General features: G+C 36.6%; 1 protein-coding gene and 2 long non-coding RNA genes across 3 annotated transcripts; all 3 read left to right on the top strand.

The window, feature by feature from the left end:
• Positions 1-5,179: 5,179 nt before the first annotated feature.
• LOC131006387 (uncharacterized) lies at positions 5,180-6,818 on the top strand. Its single transcript, XR_009095508.1, has 2 exons — positions 5,180-6,099; positions 6,480-6,818. It is a non-coding gene; the product is annotated as an uncharacterized LOC131006387 (long non-coding RNA).
• Positions 6,819-15,772: 8,954 nt separating this feature from the next.
• Positions 15,773-17,459, top strand: LOC131006389 (uncharacterized). The gene is made up of 2 exons (XR_009095510.1): positions 15,773-16,692; positions 17,073-17,459. It is a non-coding gene; the product is annotated as an uncharacterized LOC131006389 (long non-coding RNA).
• A 2,179-nt stretch (positions 17,460-19,638) lies between these two features.
• On the top strand, positions 19,639-20,653 carry LOC131014113 (receptor-like protein 9DC3). The gene is made up of 2 exons (XM_057942017.1): positions 19,639-20,309; positions 20,629-20,653. The coding sequence occupies exons 1-2, from the start codon at positions 19,639-19,641 to the stop codon at positions 20,651-20,653; spliced, it is 696 nt and encodes a 231-aa protein (XP_057798000.1).
• The last annotated feature ends 6,180 nt before the right edge of the window (positions 20,654-26,833 follow it).

Below are 26,833 nucleotides of genomic sequence, written 5' to 3'. Positions count from 1 at the left end.
GGAAATATAAGATTTGTAACAAAATATCTTGTGTGCATTGCTAATTGATTTATACTTTAGAGGCATTTAGCAAATAATAAAGTTTCAGCGTATGTTTTCAAGTACAAAACAAAATGTCTTTCTTACTATTCTCCATCTTTAAAGCGATTGAAATGAAAGGGTCTTTAATTTTTAGGTCCAATACCATCCACCATTGGGAATCTATCAAATTTGAGGAGGCTAGACCTCCCTTCCAACAAATTAAATGGTGAGCTTCCATTCATCATCTGCAACTTGATATAATAACTTTTTTACAAACTTGATCGGATCTTTGGCCATTTTTGTTTGAACTAGTCTTTTTAATATTTTACATTTGTTAAGATAAGATATGCAATTTGTCTAATGCCTTTGCCAATGCATGCACAATATGAAATAGAACACGAATGATATTAATAATAAAAGAAAAAAAATAGAAAACACTTTTTTTTTGAATTGTATGACTTAGCTAATTTGTGTCAAAAAATCTGAGTGATTTACATCTCTATCTTTAAAGTGATTTATATGAAGGGTTTTCCAATTTTCATGTCCAATACCATCCACCATTGGAAATCTATCGAATTTGGGGAATTTAAGGCTCTCTTCCAACAAATTAAATGGTGAGCTTCCATTCTCCATGTGCAACATGACATCCCTTCAAATTCTCATTTTCTCAAATAACAGTTTGGAAATCTTTGGACATATTTCATCTAAATGCAAATCACTTTAGTGGCCCCATTCCATCAATATTTCTGAGAGGGTGTATTTTTAAGTCTAACAATTTGAGTGTTAATAAATTGCAAGGAAATTTGTCTATACGTGTGTTCATATAAGATATGCGATTTGTCTAATTCCTTTGTCACTCCATGTGCAATATGAAATAGATTTATATATATAAAAAAAAGTTGGGTAATATATTTTCTCGATAAAAGAAAAAGGAAAACATACTCTAATATTTTGAAAAATAATTGGAGGAGTGTAATCTCTTTTTCACATGGATAATAGAGTGACTTATTTAGAACTCTAGCTGGGGTATGACTTATGGAACTCGAAGGCAGCATCCCACTAGAAATTGGAAATCTGTCATCACTTGTTTATCTTGATATGAATGGAAACTCTTTTCATGGTACTATTTCCTATATCTATTTTTTAATTTATATATTTATTTATATGGTAATCCTATCGGCTTGTGTGATATCCCGACTTTTCTATAAGAAATATAGAAGATCTTTACTTAGTTTATTATTGATACACGTCCATTTTTAATAAATTATATTATTCTAAAGAAATTTTACAACTTTGACGTTCATGATTTTGTTTTTTAGAAATTAGTTGATAATGTCATTTAATTTCATGCTTTCACTTCCTTGTTATGCCATTTTTTTAATTATGCTTTATTGACTTGATTGGAATAATAATTTAGTTTTTGAAATAATTCAAAAATATGGAAAGGAATTTTGGGTTGTCTAATTTTTTTATAAAAACTATTTTTGATTGAATGATATTTTTATCTAAGTATCAATAGAATACATGTTTTTATTAAAGAAGACCCTTTCATAAAAAACTTAAGAAAGTGTGCATTTTTATCTATTAACACTTACTTTTATCCATCTAAACTAATCCTCAAAAATAAGTTTTTATAATATTTTTGATGAATTAATAGTTATTTGAGTAGAAGTCAAAATTTGTGGCTCAATGATTTGACTTCCACGCGGCATTGTCACATAAGTCAAATAATCACTTGCAAATTGAGTTGTCTTGTAAATTAATACTTTATCTGTTCCATAAAAATGTGCATCATTTTTTGTAGCACGAGTTTTAATAAAATGTTAAATATGTGTATTGGGAGTTAAAAAAGTGATTGACTTTATTAAAAAATAAAAATAAGAAATAAAAAATTAGTGGTGTAGTAGTGTCTAAAAATGACAATGCACACTCTTATGTGCCGGAGTAAGTAGTCTCCAAAAATTCTAGGCTCACAAGAACAGTTTTAGATTTGAATATAAAGGACATTTGTAGGCTTCTAGTCTCCAAAATTCTAGGCATATTTTAAATCAACTATTACTCTCTCTTTTATTAAAAAAAAGATTAATAACGATTTTTCATTTTTCCAATAGTGATTCAAATCCCTAATCTATTAATTGGAAGTGGAGAACTTTACCAATTGAGTCACGCTTCGTTATGAAATTAACTATATACTTATAACTTTGCATGACTATATATGACTTTGAATTGATTAGATATAAATTCTTGCACATTACTCTTTTTGCTAAACCGTATGCATGCTTTGATTTAAAAAAATGACATTTTAATTTTATTTTAACAACTTAATACCAATTTGTAAATAACAGAACCAGGGGGCTTAGCTCACCTGGCCACCGGGTTCTCACTTAAGTGATGAGACCCGGGTTCGATCCCCCTTGGGAGCGAATTTGGTGATTGGAGAGATAAGGTGGGCTTGGTGAATTCTTGGAGTGTTTGGGGATCTAACTGTTAACCTTTAACATAACTTTATCCGATCAAAAAAAAAAATTTGTAAATAACAGAGGGCCCACAAAACTTAATTGATAGTATTACTTTGGTAGACTCTAAACCGAATTATTGACCACTACTCAGCCCATATCACAAGATATATTGCTCATGATTACTACGGTGGGCTCTTATTATTATTATTATTATTATTATTATTATTATTATTATTATTATTATTATTATTATTATTATTATTTCTCTCTCTTTTTCTATACTTGACTCGGTTTACATCGATCTAATTAAATGGAATTGTTTACAAATTAGCCCATATGACAATATATATTAACTTTCACATAATTAGAAAAAGAACACCACTAACTAATTTTCTAATAGTAATTATGGTTTTAGATTGGTTAGATTAACTATACATGACTCTGCATTGAATAGGTTAGATATAAATTCTTGTACATTAATATTTTAGCAATAAACCGTATGATTTGATAAAAAAAAATGACTTTTTAATTTTATTTTAACAACTGAAAACCAATTTGTAAATATCAGAGGCCCCACTTAATTGAACCATTGCCAAGACTAAATTGAACCGAGTCAAAATTATTTGGATTGAACAATTACCATTTAATATAGTGTTCTAATTATACTTATTATTTTTATGGTCGTGTTATAATAATCAAATCAATTCTTTTATGACTTGGAAATCAAAGAGATTGATTATGTATATCTTGGGAATAAGAAATTCCACAATGCTATGAAAACTTTAGCAAATCTTTGGCCATCTACATTTGTTGAAAAGATATTTCAAATTATCTGCCAAAGTAAATGGTGAGCTTCCACTCCATCTACAACTTGACATCCCTTGCTGTCACGACCGACCCTAATTAAGGATAATTAAGCCGGGAAATCGTGACTAATGGAGGGAGATTAGAAGCGGGGTAGAAAGGGGATAATCAAACAAGGAAGGATCGCATTTCATCATTAAACAAAGGGATATTTATAATATAACAGAAGTTTAGTCGTATAGACTCAAATAACTAGTAAGTTCAGATATCTCTGACTTAGCCAAATAAACATAAAACTTCTGAGTACGCAGCGGAATATGATTCTGATTACATGTATGAAGACATGTAACCCTAGAGTTCATTAATACATAATAAGATAAAAGAATCCCGCTCGTCACTTCATCACCATCGGCAGCTACTCAACCTGCACATTTAGAAATATATGCAGGGCTTGAGTACAAAAGTACTCAGTGGGCACGTATGCCTAAGTATAAAATACATGCTTCAAAACTGTAAATTGTCATGCCATAATTAAACAGTACAGCAAGGGAGTTTTTCGCTAAAAGGCCCAAGCTTACTAAATTCATTTGTGATTCTTAAAGTTCGACTGCAGTCTAAGTTCTCTTGTAATCTATCATATCTGGAACTTTGTGCCGGAGAGGTGGCCACCTCTCACGGTCACTTGACCGGCCAACCCGCTAGATGACTCACGGTCACTGGTGTACACTAGTCCTGGCAGGATAGCTATCAACTGCTCAGGACCCGAATTCGATTTCATAATAAAAGTCACATCAGATAGATATCATACTGAAATTTAAACATTTTATGGCAAGACAATATTTGAAATAACTTCAATTAATTTAGTCATGAAATAACTTGCTTGAACGTAACATTTAAACTCATTTGATATATATGAAAGTAATGCCCACCTGATAGTGATTTTCTGTGATACAAAAGCTCCTCAATAGATTGTCAATCTCGCCCTTGACCTTTATTACGAGAATATATGTACATATATAAGATATTTGCTCGAATAAAAATCCTCAAATGATGAGAATACAGAATTAATGATGCATGATCCTTATGCATGAATTATTATTCTGAAATAATAATCAGGGAATTTCTATTGTTAATCCAAGCTATCGGATTTAAATAAAAGCTAAGTTTCATCTCATGAAACCGGATAATTAACTAAAATTAATCTATTCTCTTCAGGATGTTATAATCCACTGATTAAATAAATCCATCTTTATTGGTCGTTACTAAGAAATAACTAATTCGGCTTATTCGCTGAATAACCTCATAAATTAATCGGGCTTAATAAATAGGAATAAATAATGTTATAAGATTAAATAATTAAAAGGCTTAACATAAGGCAGCCTAATAATTAATTAAATAGAAGTGGGCTTGAATAATTAACATGAGAGGCCTAATTGAAATAACTTATCGGCTCGATTAATTAAATAAATCTTGGCCCAATAATTAATTTGATTAGCTGGGCTCAATTAAATAAATCAAACGAGGCCCAACGAAGATAATATAACAGCCCAATAAAATAGATGGGCTTCAATTTAAATAAATTCGGCCCAATGAAGTAATTTAATAAAGGCCCATCTAAGTAAAATAAATAAGGCCCAACAAATAAATAAGGGCCCAAAATAGTTTAGCCCAAATCAATTAAAATCGGCCCATATAAATAAATTAGAGGCCCAATTACAATAATTAAAATTGGTCCATATAAATAAATTCTGAAGCCCAATTCCTAATTTAAAATCGGCCCAAAATTAATAAATAACTCAGCCCAACTCAAGCCCACTGAAAATAAATAACAAAGCCCAATAAATAAATAGGAGGCCCAAATTTTTCGGCCCAACTAAATAAAAAAAATCGGCCCAACTAAATAAAAAAATCGGCCCATCACTTGGCCCAAACTCAAATCCACTCCCCAATCCCTAGCCTTTCTTTCTTCCCTGCGCCTCTCACGCACACACACATAGCTTCAGCCCTCACTCTCCCTCTCTGCCTCTCGGCTCTCTCTTCACCTCTCTCACTCAGCCATCAGTCCCGCCGCCGCGGCTTCTTCCGGCGAGACAGCCGTCGACCCGCCTCCTTCCTTGGCAACGTCGATAGGTATCGCCGCCGTCTCCCTCCATCTCTCTCTCTCTCTCAAAGCTCCGCCGCTGCGGAAGCTCGCCGGGGAGCAGCTGCGATAAGCCGTCGTCACCCACTGCTCTTCCCTCTCCGTCCGTTTCCGGCGACAGCAACGACAAAAGCCGCCACCGACCAGTGAATCCAACTCCTTGACAGACGAACAGTAGCAGCCATCGGCCACCACAATCGTCGATCTCACCATCTCTGGACCACCGTCGATCTCTCCGCCGCTGTAACTGGAAGGCCGGGAGATTCGCCGCCTCTTGCTCCCATAAAATCAGTCGCGCCTCCGCGGCCCTGAAATTTCGGCGAGATATCGCCGCCTGGGAGCGGCGCCGTTCATCTCCTTCGTCCTCAAAATCTCCCTCCGTCGTCGAGCCCTAAGTTTTAGAAAAGGCAGAACGCCGTTGCCGAGCGTCCGCTGCTGCTGCGCTCGAGACTTCCGCCACTGTCGTCGCCACTGGTCCGACGTGGTTCGTGTGTTGCTGTTTTGGGGAAGCCGCTGCCATCGTTTCGATCCACCACCGGCACTGTGCAGTCGGCGAGTAGCGCTGTCGTTGACGACTAGGGCGTCGCTGCCGGCGTCTGCTTGATTCGTCGCACCGTTGCCGCTGTTCTTGAGGTCCAGCGGCTCGCAGTGCAGCCCAAGTTCTTCTCTTCTAAAGTTAAGTCTATTTCATTCTACTATTGTATCTTGATTCATTTGCTTATGAAGTTAAGAAATCTCATTGTGTTTATAAAGTATAGTGAAGTATGCCTACAATTCGTTCCATCTCCTTAAGCACTTCATAGATGATTGATTATGCTATGATATGATGACAATATATGTGGCTTGAATGAGTTGAGAAAATGAACTGAAACAGTAGTATATACCTAGAAAATGATTAGAGGTTTGCCGTTGTTGCTGAGTTAAATAAGTTGATTGGATCTTGTTGAAGTTTGGCAAAATTTGAACTGCTCTATCTCTCACTCTTTCAAGTGTTAACTGGTATCAAATGATTGAATCTGAAAATGGTAGTACTTGTTGTTGTTTAATGAATACAGGTAAAATCATGGAAGAAGATGGAAAAAAAATGTAGCCAAAGTTTACCTAGAAGTGGCAGAGCACCGGATGAATGAAAGCCAAATCTCACCTTGGAGTTTCTGGCAGCATTTTAGACTAATTACTTCCCTTGGTTTGCTAGTGATTAAGGGAGTGTTTTGGCTGAACTTGTAGGCTAGGAAGGCAAAGGGGCGATGGAGTGCACTTGAGTGTTGAGTGGTGGTGTTGTATGAATGGGGAGAAAAGCATGGTGGAGCAAAAAGAAAGTTTGTGTAATGATACTGATGACTTTGTATGTTATTATGAGTTGTGGACATCAATGTATCAATGTGATTGGAATATTGTATATTTACATAAATCTCGATTTCGACATGTGATAACTCGCTAAAATCGATAAGTTGTAAAATGAATCTAAATTAAATCCGTAGATTTAATTTGTTCGTTGTCTTGATATATAAATTAAATCCGCAGATTTATTTAACTCACGAGTCGGAAATAATCCACGACTTGAGTAAAAATAAATTCTAATTCCATCTCGCTTAAATAAATAACGTGACTTTGCTAAGTCAGTTATAACTCTGAAATAATATCATTGACTGCTTAAACAATATAAATTCAGGATCATAAGCTGAATTCATATCAGAATAATAACCGTTTTCATTCACTGATGAACATAAATAAACACTCATTACTGGATTTAATATTTATAAAAGAGCGGGTCACTACATACTACCCCTCTTAACAAAAATTTCGTCCCGAAATTTGCATATTTCTTCTAAAACAGTTCGGGGTATTTATCCTTCATTTTGTCTTCAAGCTCCCACGTGGCTTCTTCTTGTCCGTGGTGTTTCCATAAGACTTTCACTGATGTGATTGCCTTATTCCTGAGTTGTTGTACTTTTCGATCTAGAATGGCCTCTGGTCTCTCTTCATAACTCAAGTCTGGGCAAAGGATCATCTCTTCTTGGTGGATTATGTGCTTTGGATCAAAAACGTATTTTCTGAGTTGTGATACGTGGAAAACATTGTGAACGTTTCCAAAACTTGGCGGTAACGCCAACCTATAGGCTACTGGGCCTATTCTCTCCAAAATCTCATAAGGTCCTACGAATCGGGGCCTAAGTTTTCCCTTGACACCAAACCTAGTTATCCCCTTGGTAGGAGATACCTTTAGGAAGACTTTGTCTCCTATTTCAAACTGTAATTCGGTTCGGCGTGCATCAGCGTAAGATTTCTGTCTATCTTGCGCCTCCTTTATTCGCCCTCTGATTTGGCGGACTATCTCAACCATCTCATTTACCATGTCTGGTCCTAAAACTTTTCTCTCACCCACTTCATCCCAATAAAGTGGTGATCTACATTTTCTTCCATACAATGCCTCATATGGTGCCATATCGATAGTCGCCTGGTAACTGTTATTATAGGCAAATTCAATCAACGGCAGCACTACTTCCCAACTTCCACCTCTATCTAACACCACTGTTCTCAACATATCTTCGAGGGTCTGAATTGTCCTCTCAGACTGCCCATCTGTCTGCGGGTGGAAGGCGGTGCTGAAATTTAACCTCGTGCCTAACTCCTTCTGTAAGCTCATCCAAAATCTAGAAGTAAATTTTGAGTCTCGGTCTGAAGTGATCGACACGGGTACACCATGTAAGCGTACAATCTCTCTAACATATAACTGAGCTAGCTTGTCTGATCCGTGTGTGATCGGTATTGGTATAAAATGAGCACATTTTGTGAGTCGATCCACTATTACCCAAATGGCAGTGTTTCCTTTCTTTGTTTTGGGCAAACTGGTCACAAAATCCATTGCTATGTGCTCCCACTTCCATTCTGGGATTTCCAACGGTTGTAGTTTTCCATATGGCCTTTGGTGTAAGGCCTTCACCTGTTGGCATGCTAGGCATTTCTCCACAAATGACGCTATGTCTCTCTTCATTCCTTCCCACCAAAAGTGTTTCTTTAGGTCCTGATACATCTTAGTACTGCCTGGGTGGGCAGTATAAGGGGTATCGTGAGCCTCACTCATGATTTTATCCTTAAGCTCATCATCGTGGGGGATGCATATTCTTCCTTCAAAGAGGATAACATTATCTGATGCTTCTTGATAATTCTTGACGCCTCCTTTCCTTACTGCTTCCCGTAGTTTTTCCATCTTCCCGTCTTTTCTTTGTGCTTCTACGATCATCTTCCTCAAGTTAGGTACTGTTGCCACAACGCTTGCTATCGTCCCTGGTGGTTTAACCACTTCTATGCTCATTTTGCTAAATTCCCTTATGAGCACCGTCTCTCGAGTGATGAGAGCTCCCAATTTGGATTGGGTCTTACGACTCAATGCATCAGCCACTACGTTGGCCTTGCCTGGGTGGTAGTTAATACTGCAGTCATAGTCTTTCACTAGTTCGAGCCATCTCCTCTGTCTCATGTTGAGGTCCTTTTGCTCGAAAAAGTATTTCAGGCTTTTATGATCTGTGAATATTTCACACCTAACTCCATATAGGTGGTGCCTCCAAATCTTCAGCGCATGCACCACTGCAGCTAACTCCAGATCATGAGTCGGGTAATTCAGTTCATGTGGCCTAAGCTGTCGTGACGCATATGCTATCACTCTTCCTTCTTGCATCAGCACGCAACCAAGTCCATTTTTGGACGCGTCCGTGTAGATCATATATTCCTTATCAGCTGTTGGGACGGCTAACACTGGTGCCGTAGTTAACTTCTCCTTAAGTTCTTGGAAGCTCTTCTCGCACTCCTCTGTCCAAGAAAATTTTATTCCCTTCCTGAGTAGTTGCGTCATTGGCCTTGCAATTTTGGAAAATCCTCCCATAAACCTCCGATAGTAACCTGCCAATCCTAAGAAACTTCTTATCTCATTAGGGTTAGTAGGCGATTTCCATTCGCGCACCGCTTGCACTTTTTCAGGGTCCACTTTAATCCCTTCTGATGACACAATATGTCCTAAAAATGTGACTTCGCTGAGCCAAAACTCGCACTTGCTGAATTTGGCGTAAAGGCGCTCCGTCCTCAACGTTTCTAGAACAATTCTCAGATGTTCCTCATGGTCTTTATCGTTCTTCGAGTAGATCAGGATGTCATCTATGAATACCAAGACAAATTTGTCTAAATACGGATGGAACACTCGATTCATGAGGTCCATGAACACGGCTGGCGCATTAGTTAGCCCGAATGGCACAACTACAAATTCGTAGTGACCATACCTAGTTCGAAATGCCGTCTTAGGTACGTCTTCTGGTCGAATCTTCAGCTGGTGATAACCAGACCGCAAATCAATCTTCGAGAACACGCTTGCTCCCTTGAGCTGGTCGAAGAGGTCATCTATCCTTGGTAAAGGATATTTGTTCTTCAGTGTCACTTTGTTCAGTTCCCTATAGTCTATGCACATTCTCAATGTGCCATCCTTTTTCTTCACAAAAAGTACAGGTGCACCCCAAGGTGATACACTTGGCCTAATGAATCCAAGTTCCAAAAGTTCTTGCAGTTGTATCTTAAGTTCTTCCAACTCTTTAGGAGCCATCCGGTACGGTGCCTTCGAGATGGGAGCTGCCCCGGGTTCCAAATCAATGGTAAACTCAATTGGTCTGTCCGGTGGTGGCCCTGGCAGAATCTCTGGAAATACATCTGAAAAGTCCCGTACAATTGCTACATCTTCTATACTCTTTTCAGTACCCAGTTCTCCGTGCAAGTATACGAGGTAAGCTGGGTATCCCTTCTTCATCATTTTCGTTGCTTGTAGGGCGGAGATGATCATCTTTCTTCTTCCCATACTAATTCCGTGGAAATGTGACGGCTCCCTTCCTGGGGGTCGAAACGATATTCGTCTTTCGTTACAAAGGATGGTGGCATAGTTCTCGGCTAGCCAGTCCATTCCTAGGATTATGTCCACATCTCCCATTGGAATAACATACGAGTTGTTCACTACAATCTTGTGTGACCCTATGTTCAGTTCTAGGTTCAAGCACACATGATCTACTGTCGTCATCCCTCCTATAGGTGATGATATACTCAACTCTTGGTCAGCTCTTTCCATTTTAAGTTTTAATGTGTCAACACATGTACTTGAAATGAAAGTATGTGATGCGCCCGTATCAAATAGAAGTACAACAGGAGTATTGAGTAGCATGCCCATACCTGCCAGGTTTCCCTGGTTGTTCTCGGGCTGCTTCTGCCTCATAGCATAGGCTCTAGCATGACGAGGTTTTTCATGTTGTTTCTGTTGTCGCTGCTGTTGTTGGCGGGCCTGTTGCTGATATGGTTGTTGAGGTTGGGGTTGGTACTGTAGCTGTTGGTGCTGTTGTGGCTGCTGATACTGTGGTTGCGGCCTTGGGTATGATTGGGGCAAAGCTTGAATTGCTCGCAGAGGTGGAGCCTGGATAGGTGGGTTTGGCCTTGAACCCGTTCCATGTTGCTTATTCGGGCACCGGTTTGCATAGTGCCCCTTCTGGTTACAGATATAGCAACTATCACTGCCGGCCTTACAGATTCCCACATGATTTTTGTTACATTTGGGACAATGTGGGGCCCTCTGTTGGTTATTTTCCATCTGTTTCGGTGCACTCTGACCTCCATAGCCCTGTGACTGGAAGACCCGTCCCTGCCATGGCTTCTTCTCGCCTTGGTTCGGGTTACTGTTGTCCCATCTCCTCTTTCCTCTAAAATTTTGATTATGATTCTGATCATGTGAAGGTGCTGGCGTAGGTACAGTTGCAGGTCTTTCTCCTGGCATGGCTGCTTCAATGTCTAATGCTCGGCTGAGCGACTCAGTGTAAGACAATCCTCCGTGGCTTGCCAAAGCCATCCTAATTTCGTGCCTCAGACCGGCACAAAACTTTTCAGCCATCTTCTCATCTGTGTCAACTTGTTCCGGTGCATATCTAGACATATCGCAGAACATCCTGTCGTATTGAGTTACCGACATCTTCCCTTGTTTTAGATTGTAAAATTCAGCTTCCTTTTTCTTGCGGTAGCTCTTGGGTATATATACTTATCATATATACCGGCTTTGAATTGTTCCCAGGTCAGATTTTCTAACTGCTCTGCTGTCATTGTTTTCATCCTTGCTTCCCACCAGAAATCAGCTGACCCAGTCAACTGAAAGGACATACAAGTCAGGCGTTCTTGGTCGGTGCAACGCAGGAAGTTGAAAATGCGTTCAATAGCGCGAACCCAAGTTTCAGCTTCTGCCGGGTCTCCTGTCCCGTTGAAAGTAGGTGGGTTCTGTCGCAAAAATAATTCTTCAATCCGTCGTTCTGGCTGAACAGGTGGTTGAACTATTTCGGGTTCTGGTTCTGGCACTGTTTCTGGGTCTCTTCTTTCATTTCGGGGAATCCTGCCCCCTCCTCTTGGTCGTCCTCGTTTTGGCGGCATTCTATTAGGTCAAAACATACGTTGTCAACGCATTAAAAAAAAAATAAGGCCATACTATCATTTCTATAGTTACTCTTTAACTCATCGAGTTCTGCTCTTGCTAAAACTTAAGCGAATATATAAATAAAACATAGCGGAACGACTTGCTGCGAAAAACCAATAAGATCACCATATATAACATAGGGAAAATTGCCTCAATGAGGACTTTACATTATCATAAAAATCTAGGTTCAAAGATCTATGTAAGTACCACACATGATGAACTGGCTATCCAGCGAAGCCATTACAAAAAGTACTCAATCACAGAACGCCCCAAGGTTTCGCGTATCCGTACTAATACTAGTCCAAAGACTATGCCGGCATATGGCATACAAAGAGCATTAAAACAATCTATGTTTCTGGAATATTTAAATATCATCCTATTAGATATATATATATATATATAAACCGGTCTAAGAAGATCGGGTACAAGATCCCTGGGTCGGGGCATGGCTGTCTTCCTCTGGATCCTCTTCCGGATCTTCCTCTGGGTCTTCATCTGTTTCTCCGCCAGATGGGTGCGACTCACCCCCTCCTTCACCTGCTGCCTGGCCAATGATGGCTGAGCGAATCATCTTCAAGGTGACTCGAAGAGTTGGGCGGTCGTCCATGGCCGGGGCTTTTCCCTTATTGAGGAAATCCATGGTATCGGCTAAGACTCTGTCAACGTCGACCATAGCGGCTGCTATCTCTGCCTTGCTCAACTGCCTCGATGACAATGGTGGCTCACAGACTAATGGCACTGAACCCGTGCCAGGTGGAAAATCTCTGTAGGCTTGAGGCCTAGAGGGGCCTGCCTCAGCGTCGTGCCTCCTGGGTTGCCTTAAGATAGGGGCTGCTGGTGGAGTCGGCTCCGGAAGTGGGTCCAGTAGTTCGTCGGGCGAAGGTACTCCGACTCGAGCAAGGTCTCCCGGACGTATATACGGCCCTCGAGGAGCATTTCCCCAACGAGTGAATTGTGCCTGGATCTCAGCAGTAAATCCAGAGAAGTCATAATGCAAGTCATAGGACCTGCCAGAACGAGTGATGTAGTGAGCGGAAATCATCCTCGCCCATCCCTGCCATTCTGATGGCAGCAAATCCATTAGCCGCTCCATTCCGTCATAGTCCGATATCCCATGGTCTCTTGCAGCGACCCAGTGTCGATGGAAGCCGGCCAAGAATTGGCCTAAGTCATCACCGTGGCATCGGCGATAAGTAAAATATGAGTTCCTGATAGTATCCGGACTAGCATCTCGACGCAACGGCCGTCGTCTGGTAAAGCGCATCCTCGCCATCTATACATGAAGGTCGCATAATCAAACTCACGAATATCAAAATAGGTGGCAAAACAGTAGGGTTCAAACATATCTACAACAGTAAGGTAATAATTCTACTTGAGGTCTCGAAATTCAAACCACGGTATTATAATCATAATAGCCTAACACTAGACTCGAATATAATTCGTGAAGTCTTAAATATGCTGCAACTAGTACTAACTAGGTTTTTGAAAAGAGATAACTCCGCTATGTTGCAGTTTCCAAACTATGTAGGGTATTCTTATTACTATGAAAAGTGTTCCCACCATACTCTGATTAAGGCAATAGTTGATTCGGTATCCGCCTCGCGTGAATAATCCGAACGAAGATCTATGCCCGTGTCACTATCTCGTGTGTGACACTTTTCTTTACTCCCCATTGTAATTTGTTTGTTGATTTCTCGTCTGGTTCACTAACTTTGTAACTTACTCATCGCCTCAATTTACAGAGAAAAGCAAAAATGTTCTTGCTAAATTCCTTCTATTGTTGTGTTCATAACAGTGATCATGCATCCTTAGCGCATCTAAGTTCATTGAGTAACATCTCCATAAAAAGGCATAAGTAAAATCAACATCTGCATCAAGGCGAAATATAAACTTCAACATTCAAAACTTTCTGTTGCATTCCTTTCTGTTGAGCATAGCGATGTGATGAAGTGCTGAGCTTTTGCCGACTGACTCTTTCATACTAGTGATCATACTAGAAAAATTTATTAACTCTAGGGTTCAGAGCAAATGAACTGCTCTGATACCACTCTGTCACGACCGACCCTAATTAAGGATAATTAAGCCGGGAAATCGTGACTAATGGAGGGAGATTAGAAGCGGGGTAGAAAGGGGATAATCAAACAAGGAAGGATCGCATTTCATCATTAAACAAAGGGATATTTATAATATAACAGAAGTTTAGTCGTATAGACTCAAATAACTAGTAAGTTCAGATATCTCTGACTTAGCCAAATAAACATAAAACTTCTGAGTACGCAGCGGAATATGATTCTGATTACATGTATGAAGACATGTAACCCTAGAGTTCATTAATACATAATAAGATAAAAGAATCCCGCTCGTCACTTCATCACCATCGGCAGCTACTCAACCTGCACATTTAGAAATATATGCAGGGCTTGAGTACAAAAGTACTCAGTGGGCACGTATGCCTAAGTATAAAATACATGCTTCAAAACTGTAAATTGTCATGCCATAATTAAACAGTACAGCAAGGGAGTTTTTCGCTAAAAGGCCCAAGCTTACTAAATTCATTTGTGATTCTTAAAGTTCGACTGCAGTCTAAGTTCTCTTGTAATCTATCATATCTGGAACTTTGTGCCGGAGAGGTGGCCACCTCTCACGGTCACTTGACCGGCCAACCCGCTAGATGACTCACGGTCACTGGTGTACACTAGTCCTGGCAGGATAGCTATCAACTGCTCAGGACCCGAATTCGATTTCATAATAAAAGTCACATCAGATAGATATCATACTGAAATTTAAACATTTTATGGCAAGACAATATTTGAAATAACTTCAATTAATTTAGTCATGAAATAACTTGCTTGAACGTAACATTTAAACTCATTTGATATATATGAAAGTAATGCCCACCTGATAGTGATTTTCTGTGATACAAAAGCTCCTCAATAGATTGTCAATCTCGCCCTTGACCTTTATTACGAGAATATATGTACATATATAAGATATTTGCTCGAATAAAAATCCTCAAATGATGAGAATACAGAATTAATGATGCATGATCCTTATGCATGAATTATTATTCTGAAATAATAATCAGGGAATTTCTATTGTTAATCCAAGCTATCGGATTTAAATAAAAGCTAAGTTTCATCTCATGAAACCGGATAATTAACTAAAATTAATCTATTCTCTTCAGGATGTTATAATCCACTGATTAAATAAATCCATCTTTATTGGTCGTTACTAAGAAATAACTAATTCGGCTTATTCGCTGAATAACCTCATAAATTAATCGGGCTTAATAAATAGGAATAAATAATGTTATAAGATTAAATAATTAAAAGGCTTAACATAAGGCAGCCTAATAATTAATTAAATAGAAGTGGGCTTGAATAATTAACATGAGAGGCCTAATTGAAATAACTTATCGGCTCGATTAATTAAATAAATCTTGGCCCAATAATTAATTTGATTAGCTGGGCTCAATTAAATAAATCAAACGAGGCCCAACGAAGATAATATAACAGCCCAATAAAATAGATGGGCTTCAATTTAAATAAATTCGGCCCAATGAAGTAATTTAATAAAGGCCCATCTAAGTAAAATAAATAAGGCCCAACAAATAAATAAGGGCCCAAAATAGTTTAGCCCAAATCAATTAAAATCGGCCCATATAAATAAATTAGAGGCCCAATTACAATAATTAAAATTGGTCCATATAAATAAATTCTGAAGCCCAATTCCTAATTTAAAATCGGCCCAAAATTAATAAATAACTCAGCCCAACTCAAGCCCACTGAAAATAAATAACAAAGCCCAATAAATAAATAGGAGGCCCAAATTTTTCGGCCCAACTAAATAAAAAAAATCGGCCCAACTAAATAAAAAAATCGGCCCATCACTTGGCCCAAACTCAAATCCACTCCCCAATCCCTAGCCTTTCTTTCTTCCCTGCGCCTCTCACGCACACACACATAGCTTCAGCCCTCACTCTCCCTCTCTGCCTCTCGGCTCTCTCTTCACCTCTCTCACTCAGCCATCAGTCCCGCCGCCGCGGCTTCTTCCGGCGAGACAGCCGTCGACCCGCCTCCTTCCTTGGCAACGTCGATAGGTATCGCCGCCGTCTCCCTCCATCTCTCTCTCTCTCTCAAAGCTCCGCCGCTGCGGAAGCTCGCCGGGGAGCAGCTGCGATAAGCCGTCGTCACCCACTGCTCTTCCCTCTCCGTCCGTTTCCGGCGACAGCAACGACAAAAGCCGCCACCGACCAGTGAATCCAACTCCTTGACAGACGAACAGTAGCAGCCATCGGCCACCACAATCGTCGATCTCACCATCTCTGGACCACCGTCGATCTCTCCGCCGCTGTAACTGGAAGGCCGGGAGATTCGCCGCCTCTTGCTCCCATAAAATCAGTCGCGCCTCCGCGGCCCTGAAATTTCGGCGAGATATCGCCGCCTGGGAGCGGCGCCGTTCATCTCCTTCGTCCTCAAAATCTCCCTCCGTCGTCGAGCCCTAAGTTTTAGAAAAGGCAGAACGCCGTTGCCGAGCGTCCGCTGCTGCTGCGCTCGAGACTTCCGCCACTGTCGTCGCCACTGGTCCGACGTGGTTCGTGTGTTGCTGTTTTGGGGAAGCCGCTGCCATCGTTTCGATCCACCACCGGCACTGTGCAGTCGGCGAGTAGCGCTGTCGTTGACGACTAGGGCGTCGCTGCCGGCGTCTGCTTGATTCGTCGCACCGTTGCCGCTGTTCTTGAGGTCCAGCGGCTCGCAGTGCAGCCCAAGTTCTTCTCTTCTAAAGTTAAGTCTATTTCATTCTACTATTGTATCTTGATTCATTTGCTTATGAAGTTAAGAAATCTCATTGTGTTTATAAAGTATAGTGAAGTATGCCTACAATTCGTTCCATCTCCTTAAGCACTTCATAGATGATTGATTATGCTATGATATGATGACAATATATGTGGCTTGAATGAGTTGAGAAAATGAACTGAAACAGTAGTATATACCTAGAAAATGATTAGAGGTTTGCCGTTGTTGCTGAGTTAAATAAGTTGATTGGATCTTGTTGAAGTTTGGCAAAATTTGAACTGCTCTATCTCTCACTCTTTCAAGTGTTAACTGGTATCAAATGATTGAATCTGAAAATGGTAGTACTTGTTGTTGTTTAATGAATACAGGTAAAATCATGGAAGAAGATGGAAAAAAAATGTAGCCAAAGTTTACCTAGAAGTGGCAGAGCACCGGATGAATGAAAGCCAAATCTCACCTTGGAGTTTCTGGCAGCATTTTAGACTAATTACTTCCCTTGGTTTGCTAGTGATTAAGGGAGTGTTTTGGCTGAACTTGTAGGCTAGGAAGGCAAAGGGGCGATGGAGTGCACTTGAGTGTTGAGTGGTGGTGTTGTATGAATGGGGAGAAAAGCATGGTGGAGCAAAAAGAAAGTTTGTGTAATGATACTGATGACTTTGTATGTTATTATGAGTTGTGGACATCAATGTATCAATGTGATTGGAATATTGTATATTTACATAAATCTCGATTTCGACATGTGATAACTCGCTAAAATCGATAAGTTGTAAAATGAATCTAAATTAAATCCGTAGATTTAATTTGTTCGTTGTCTTGATATATAAATTAAATCCGCAGATTTATTTAACTCACGAGTCGGAAATAATCCACGACTTGAGTAAAAATAAATTCTAATTCCATCTCGCTTAAATAAATAACGTGACTTTGCTAAGTCAGTTATAACTCTGAAATAATATCATTGACTGCTTAAACAATATAAATTCAGGATCATAAGCTGAATTCATATCAGAATAATAACCGTTTTCATTCACTGATGAACATAAATAAACACTCATTACTGGATTTAATATTTATAAAAGAGCGGGTCACTACACTTGCAAAACTTGATCAGATCTTTAGCTTATTTTGTTTTCTTAGCTTGCTGGCTTCTTCTCATATAACTAATTTATGCTTAGTTAGATAAATACTCTAACAGCAGTTGGATTTTCTGTTTCCAGCCATATTGGATCTTCTATTTTCTCAATGTTAGATGATTTGTTAAATTATGATGTCATCAAGTATATTTGGTGTGTCTTCGTGATACAGGGAAATATAGGATTTGTAACAAAATATCTTGTGTGCATTGCTAATTGATTTATACTTTAGAGGCATTTAGCAAATAATAACGTTTCAACGTATGTTTTCAAGTACAAAACAAAATGTCTTTCTTACTATCCTCCATCTTTAAAGTGATTGAAATGAAGGGTTATCCAATTTTCAGGTCCAATACCATCCACCATTGGGAATCTATCCAATTTGCAGTTGCTAGATCTCTCTTCCAACAAATTAAATGGTGAGCTTCCATTCATCATCTGCAACTTGATATAATAACTTTTTTACAAACTTGATCGGATCTTTGGCCATTTTTGTTTGAACTAGTCTTTTTAATATTTTACATTTGGTAAGATAAGATATGCAATTTGTCTAATTCCTTTGCCAATGCATGCACAATATGAAATAGAACACGAATTATATTAATAATAAAAGAAAAAAAAATAGAAAACACTTTTTTTCGAATTGTATGACTTAGCTAATTTGTGTCAAAAAATCTGAGTGCTTTACATCTCTATCTTTAAAGTGATTTTTATGAAGGGTTTTCCAATTTTCATGTCCAATACCATCCACCATTGGAAATCTATCAAATTTGGGGTATTTAAGGCTCTCTTCCAACAAATTAAATGGTGAGCTTCCATTCTCCATGTGCAACATGACATCCCTTCTTCCTATTCTCATTTTCTCAAATAACAGTTTGGAAATCTTTGGACATATTTCATCTAAATGCAAATCACTTTAGTGGCCCCATTCCATCAAATATTTATGTGAGGGTGTATTTTTAAGTCTAACAATTTGAGTGTTAATAAATTGCAAGGAAATTTGTCTATACGTGTGTTCGTATAAGATATGCGATTTGTCTAATTCCTTTGTCACATATGAAATAGAAAAGGATGACTTATCTAATTAATTTTGAATCTTTGATTTCTCAACTTGCTAGGTTGTTCTCATTTAATTAGCTCGTGCTTAATTAACTAAATACTTTAACAATAGTTGGATTTGTTGTTTCCAACCATATTGTAACTTCTATTTTATGCATCAATGTTAACAAATGCTATATTAAATTAAGATGCCATTGAATATATGAGACATGCATGGGTGATATAAGAATAGAAAAGCTAATTTAATTTCTATCAAAATACTTCACGTGCATAAAATGTATTTCTTCATTGCCATGTTTCTTTATGTATCCAGATTGTCTCTAAAGCAAATATATATCTACATTGACTTCTCAAACTTCCAGGTCCAATACCATCCACCATTGGGAATATATCAAATTTGGAGTATTTATTGCTCTCTTCCAACAAATTAAATGGTGAGCTTCCATTCTCCATCTGCAGTTTGACATTCCTTGATGGTCTTCTTCTCTCAAATAACAGTTTGGAAGGGTCAATTCCGCAATGCTTTCGAAACATGAGCAAATCTTTGCTCATATTTCATTTAAATGCAAATAACTTTAGTGGCCCCATTCCATCAATATTTATCAAAGGGTGTAGTCTTCAGTCCATCAATTTGAGTGGTAATAAATTGCAAAGAAGATTACCGAAATCCTTAATCAATTGCAAAAGTCTGAGGGGCCTCGATGTTGGAAATAATAGAATACGAGACAAATTTCCATTTTGGATGGAAGCTCTTCCTGAGCTTCGAGTGCTCGTCTTGAAGTCTAACAAGTTTGATGGTAACATGTCGTTGGCTTCACGAAGCAACCTTCCATTTCCTAAGTTGCAAGTTTTAGATATATCAGAGAACGAATTTGTGGGGTCTTTACCTCAAAAATATTTCAAGAATTTCAGAGCAATGATGGATGTGAAGGAAAATCAAACAAATCTAACACCAAGTGATGATGATGATGATCGCAACTTTCTATTTTTTTTGGAGATGAGAATCACCTTGAAAGGTCTCGATCAGCTATTGAGGAGATTGTTGAAAACCTTTACAACCATTGACTTATCCTCCAACAATTTCTCTGGTAGTATTCCAGATTCCATAGGTAATCTGAATTCTTTGAGATACTTGAATTTGTCCCACAATAATCTCATGGGACACATACCTGCATCTCTTGGAAATATAAGTGTGCTTGAATCATTGGACTTGTCATCGAACAAATTGGATGGAGGAATTCCAAGTGAACTGACAAGCTTGACATTTCTTGCGAAATTAAACCTGTCAATGAATAATCTAGTGGGGCAAATACCACAATCTACTCAGTTTTCCACATTTGAGAATGATTCATACGTGGGAAACATGGGATTGTGTGGATTTCCTTTAACAAGAAAATGCAACGATGAGAACAGGCATCGGATGCAGCCAGAAGAAGAAGATGACGAAGATTATGAGTATGGATTTATAGATGGATTTGGATGGAGAAGTGTGGTGATGGGATATGGAAGTGGAATCATAGTTGGAATTGGAATTGGTTGTTGGATTATTCGATTTGGAAGGCCAAGATGGTTGGTGGAATTCTTTTTTGGCGTTGGATATACATACAACAAGAACAAGAAGAAGAAGACAAGGAAGAGAGCTACACCAACACGGAGGAGAAGTTGATTCCAGATAAATACCATATATTATAAACTTTTCTTTCTTGCTTTTTTGTTCTTTTCTGGACTTCAGATTGTTTTTCTATTGCTACTCGTGAGTTTGTGATTTAGAGTTTATAAAATTTCCTGCTGCTAAGTGAGGCATTGATCTAAGCCTCCCCAGAAGCCATCACACGAAAAAAAACGACAGTGATTTTGCTGATTTTCTTACATTTTTCTTCATTCTTCGTTGTGGGTTTTCTTTGAAAAGTGATTGTGATGGAGTCCCGGTATGATAAAAGCAGCTATTTTCTTCTTTTAATAAAATTTTTTATTAAATTTTTCACATCGTAAGATGTAGATACAGTTTAATTTTCAGTTTATACAGTTTAATCCTACAGATGCAACACTATTTTAAGAAACATAAGCAGATAAGCTGAACAAAAATAACCTATTAGGAGGTCTCGAAGTTCGAGATAAAAATAAAATGAATTAATTTGCACATTGGTAATGGAAAAATAATGGATATATTTGATTTGTTAAATAAGGATTTATCAAAACAAAGTATATAAGCAAAGGACTTAATAAATTTTGCCTAAATTCTATTTAAATCAAAATCTAATTGTCACTCATATCATATGGATGAGAATAGGCAAAAAAAAAAATGTGATGCACATCTGGTCTTCTGCTTAATTAGAAGACTATTCTAACGCTTGGAGATAATTTCATTTCCCTTTCAATCAATTTCATGTCTGAAAAATGAAAATGATTTATTTTAATTCCAACAAAACTATTTGTAAAAGCTTTTGTAAATTGTTATGCATTGCATCTTATTTAATTTGATTACATTAATATTTATATAATTAATTTTATATATGAGTATTAATATTTATGCAAGGATTTAAAAGAAAAATCCTATCACCCCCGACTCCCTCAATCTCCTCACACTCCATACTTTGGCTAAGCTTATTTTAAAGAGCTTATAAGCTCTTGGAAGCTTATAAGATGTTTCAAGAGCTTATAAGATATAATTTTTAAAAACTTATAAGTTGTCAAAGTGTTTGGATAATTGAGATTATAAGCTAGAGAGAGAGAATTTTTTTGTTAAAGAGAGCAAATCGAAGAAAAATAAACTTGAATGATATATGATGAAAATAATAAATTATAGTTGAAAAATATTTGTAAAAAGATTGTTGCATATGAGATTATAAAAAAATAAGTTGGGGTAGCGCAACTTATTTTTTGGGGAGCTTATTTTTGGAGCTTATAAGTTATTTAGAGAAACTTATTTTGTCAAACACTTTGAAGGAGCTTATAAGCTCAGCCAAACACCCTCTTAACATCACTCTCTGCAAATCCATACTCCTTCAATTCTCCAACAAATACTACAGCTAAATTTCTCCTTCTCTTATCTCAAACAATTCATTCTCGCACAAGAGAAACTCAAATTCAAGAGAATATTCCACAAGTCTCTTCTTCACCAATTTGACAAACCAACAAACAAACACCCCCATCTCATTCAAGGTTTACCATTTTTGAACTCTAGCTTATTTCAGCTTTTTATTTCGCATCCTGTTTGAGTCTAATTTATTAAACCAACGAGAAATAGCAATAAACTGAATAAAGATATGAACTGTACTACTGTATACAATCGAGATACAGAATGGATTTTTTATGAATAAGTATTTGAATTAACAATATATTATTTGGGTTAATTAATTCAAAGTTAGGGTATATATAATTTTTTTAAATTTAAAATTTTAATTATAAATATTAATTAGAGTTCATAATATAATAATAATTTTTATTTATAGAAAAATTAATTATAAAATATAAAAAATAAGAGTGGAAAATGATTTCATCCGGAAGAAATGAGGGAGGAAACGGCTGCGTGAGAAAGAAAATGGAGGATTAGGTTTGGGCTCAAGTATTGGGCCTGAATAATTATAAGTTGGGCTGCTAAGTCTGGGCCGATTTAGATTTAAAGTGATGGGCTTCTTCTTGGCTGAGGATGTTGGGCTATGAATTTGGGTTTTATAATAGATTGGGCTCTCAATTAATTATTTTAATTGAGCTGCAGATTTTATCATTTGTTGAAAGATATTTCAAAAACTTTGGAACAATTAATGATAGAGGTGACATAAATTAAGACTTCTTCCATAGCTGTCAAAGCGATTAGAATTCGGTAGAATTTTCTGAAGAAAGGGCTGAATTTTTACTGAAATTGATTTGGTTGTATTAGGTTTATTGAATAGAATTACAGTTCTGAAGGCTGGGTAGAATTTTAATGATCAAGGAAATAGAATTATAGAAATGAGGGATTTTGGAAGGGTGAATGAGGAGAGTGAGTTGTGAAGATGGAAAACAGAGGTGATCCTTTCAATCAATTTCAATTATACACTTCCAATTAATATTATTGACTATCACATATTATACACTTTGAAAAGTAATAATAAAAAAATATATTTCTCTTTCAATCAATTTCAGAAAATTATCACGTTCAAGAAAATAATACAATGCAATATTGAATAGAGGTTATTGCGGAAAATATTAAATATCTCAATTTTCTTGTCATTTTTTTTTTATTTATATCATGATCTTTGTTTTTTCCAGTAAATTCATAAATTTAATATTAATTCTGAATCGTGCCGCGACACACAATTTCGCCCAAATTCAATCTGAATAATCCACTTATTAAGGGGTTTAAGCAATGCTGCAAACTGATAATAGGGCGAAATATGACAATTTCAGTCAAATCCAATTTGAATTGTCCCACGACTTGACATTTTTCATTGCCACATTAGATTGAATCTAGGTGAAATTGACTCGTGGGGGACGATTCAGAATCAACTTAAATTCATAAGTTGGTCTGCCATTATCATGATCAAACCACTAAAATAATATTCAAGAGATTTGTCGTGTGAAATAGTGAACCCATTTCAATTCAACTGACATTATTTCTTCAACTTGAATAATACTTATTCTTCAACCAGTTTTCAGATTTGTTTTTACATCTGTATTTCTGTAATCGAAGGTGGTTAAGACTTAAAGAAATTCATTTCAAGCTTTGAGAAATATTTCATGTGAAACGTAGATTATGGTGACAAAATATTGTCTTTCTCAAGTAAATAAAATTGATTAGAGAAGCTTCCCTCATTTTCCCACAAAAAGTGTGGAAATTAAATTTGCATTCCAGTTGACCTGGCTTGTAAAATGTCTCTGCCACAATTGTTTTAGGTTTGAATATAAATGGCATTTGGTAGGATTCCTGTTTTCTCACTCACAATATGGATACATTTTCCCCATTTTTCCTTCTTTCGCTACTCTTAGTGTTTACTTGTCTTAGCCTCATGTTTTGTATGCATAATTTCATTTGTTTTTTTATAAAAGTGTCATTTGTTGTTAGTAAAAATATCATTTACGCAATAACTGGAAAGAGTAGGATCACGTATAATATATCGATAGGAGAAGCCCACTAAACTATGTTTCTGCATATCGCACACTAAAATCATGACATCCCTAGACAATAGTAAAAAGGTTAATTGGGTGTAAAATACATCACTTTCATCACATTTTAGTTTTGCATACAAACTTTAAAAGATAGTGTGATAATTATCGAACCAATTTAATTTTTTTTACAAAATTAAATCTTTCGATGTTTGAATTTTTCCCAAAAATATATTCATGGTCTTTCCAAAAATATTTCGTACTGATGGTCATTATGTCAAATAAGACATTTCATCCCAATGGGTAATTAAAGTCTCTAATTTGTGCTCCTCATCCACAAAAAATAGTCCTAGAATAAGAATATAGGATGACACGTGTTTTAATTATATATTGTGAATGGAGATTGAGACCCACCATGACCACGTGATAAAAAATTTCTAAAAATAAAAAAGGGACTAATATTTGTGGACATCTCAAAACGGCAAAAATGAACTATTTTTTGTGGACGGATGGAATAGTAGTTTTACGGATTGCATTTAAGATTTTTTTTTTTTCATTTACAATTATAATATGAACATGCATTACATCCGATAACAAAAATATATTTTCAAATCAAGCTAATTTGCACTAGTTTAATTATTATTTGATTCTATTATTTCCCTTTCAATCGATTTTTGAAAATTATCACGTCCAAGAAAAATAATTGAAAGCAATTTTCCATATAGAAGATGCCATTGGGCTCCCCAATGATTTGCTTATAGTTAAGAAATTTAATTATTCATTTTTCATTCCATGAGTAGTGAGAGATCCTATTACTTATTGCAAGACATAGCACCAAAAATCGAACATCTAAACTTCAAAAGAGGTGGAATAATAATTTTATTAAAAAAAAGTTGCGTAATAAATTTTCTCGATAAAAGAAAAAGGAAAACAGACTAATATTGGAACGGTGGAATCTCTTTTCCATGTGGATAATAGAGGGACTCATATAGAACTCTAGGGTATGAGACTCGAAGGCAGCAGTACTTGAGATTGGAAATCTTTCTTCACTCATTTATCTTGGTATGCGTGGAATCTAATAGATAGAATAGATCGATTATCAATTTATATTAATTGAATAAATTACGCTATTAATTAACGAGATACTTCATATAAATATATGAATTTTGAAGATTTTTATAGTTTGAACATTAAATGGTCGAAGTCTAAATCTGCGTTTGATGATAAATTTATATAAATATTTATATAATCAAATAAGCAACTCAACATTAAATGGTCGAAGTCGAAATCTGTGTTTGATGTTAAATTTAAATAAATATCTATTATACAATCAAATAAGCAATTTACATAAATATCTATTATATAATCAAATAACCAACCTGACGACACTAAATGGTTGAAGTCGAAATCTATGTTTGATGTTAAATTTACATAAATGTCTATTATAGGTGAGACCACTGCCCACATAAAGGTAGGAAAACTACCCGCATGCAGACCGGATTGAACCCAAGACCTCTCACAAAGGAAAGTTTTTGGGTGTCTCAGCTTTGCCACTTGAGCTAAGTTTCATTCGCAAGGTGGTATTATATGAGATAAATTGACATTCAACTTTCACATTTAACTAATTGACTATGCATGATAATGAAATTAATTAAGAAACTACAATTTCATTCATACTCCATTTTGTGTGGATAGCTCTATAAATTCTATGTTAATTTCATTCCATTTCTTCATCATTCTTTAAATTCGACTTATTTGTTATACTAAAATCGGTTCATTGGTGGTTTTAACACCATTGTACACTGGTTTTAATTTCTACATGAATCTTCAATACGCAATTAAATCACCACTTAATTATAAATTAATCTTGGACTTTACTTGATAATAATAAAGTTACACTATTAATCAAATTATAAAATGCTTGACTACAGTTAATTCCATACAACTCAAAATCTTATCACTCACAGATGGATGGATGGGAATAGATAAAAAAAATATGTGATGCACATTTGGTCTTATGCTTAAATCCCTTTTTCAAATGGAAACAATTATATATCCATTTCAATCAATTTCTGAAAATTATAAACCTTCAAAAAGTTAATACAATTAGATTAAGCAATTATTGTTCAGCGATTTTCGCGATACCGAACCACAAAATAGTGCAAATTCAATTTCACACCATGATTCTTCCTCTAATGATCAATGTGTGTGATTCAATTTCACGTACCATTAAATATTGAATTTAATTTATCCATGAAAATTGGAAAAAAAATAAAAATATATATGATACAGTCTTATGGTTAATTAAGTCAAAGTCTATTGCCCGTCGTGTAAGTAACAATTATATTTCCCTTTGAATTGATTTGAAAATTATCACATTCAAAAAAATACTAATTGAAACCAATTTTCCATATAGAAAATGTCATTGTGGGCTCCCCAATAATTTGTTTATAATTAAGAAATTTAATTATTAATTTTTCATTCCATAGGTGTGAGAGATCCGATTACGAATCACAATTCCCCCAACTCAAACAAGAAAGAGATATTGCACCACAAATCGAACATCTCAGATTCAAAAGAGGTGGAATAATATTTTTTTTTTTAAATGTTGCGTAATATTTTCTCAATAAAAGAAAAAAGAAAACAGACTCTGATATTTCCGTTACATGAAATTTCATGAGGTTTCTACTTTTCTTCATTGCCCAAATCACACTCCAATATTGAGAGCATAAAGAAGACTAGGTCAATTAATTTTGGATCGAGATTTTTTAATGACTTGCATTGACTTCCAAAAAATGTGGAAAATTTACATTCTGCAATTCTCAGTCTCCAAAACTCTAGGCTCACAAGAA

This window comes from Salvia miltiorrhiza, chromosome 1, assembly GCF_028751815.1.
Source record: "Salvia miltiorrhiza cultivar Shanhuang (shh) chromosome 1, IMPLAD_Smil_shh, whole genome shotgun sequence".
In the NCBI taxonomy this organism is placed as follows: domain Eukaryota; kingdom Viridiplantae; phylum Streptophyta; class Magnoliopsida; order Lamiales; family Lamiaceae; genus Salvia; species Salvia miltiorrhiza.
Note: the sequence above shows the minus strand (reverse complement) of the source record. Positions and strands in the feature narration are given on the sequence as shown.

What these genes read in the sequence shown, in the direction of transcription:
- LOC131014113 (XM_057942017.1), top strand. Translation starts at nt 19,639, where the DNA reads ATGGAAGCTCTTCCTGAGCTTCGAGTGCTCGTCTTGAAGTCTAACAAG. An exon ending in AAATGCAACGATGAGAACAG is followed by an intron (nt 20,310 to 20,628) that starts GCATCGGATGCA and finishes TCTGGACTTCAG; the next exon opens with ATTGTTTTTCTATTGCTACT.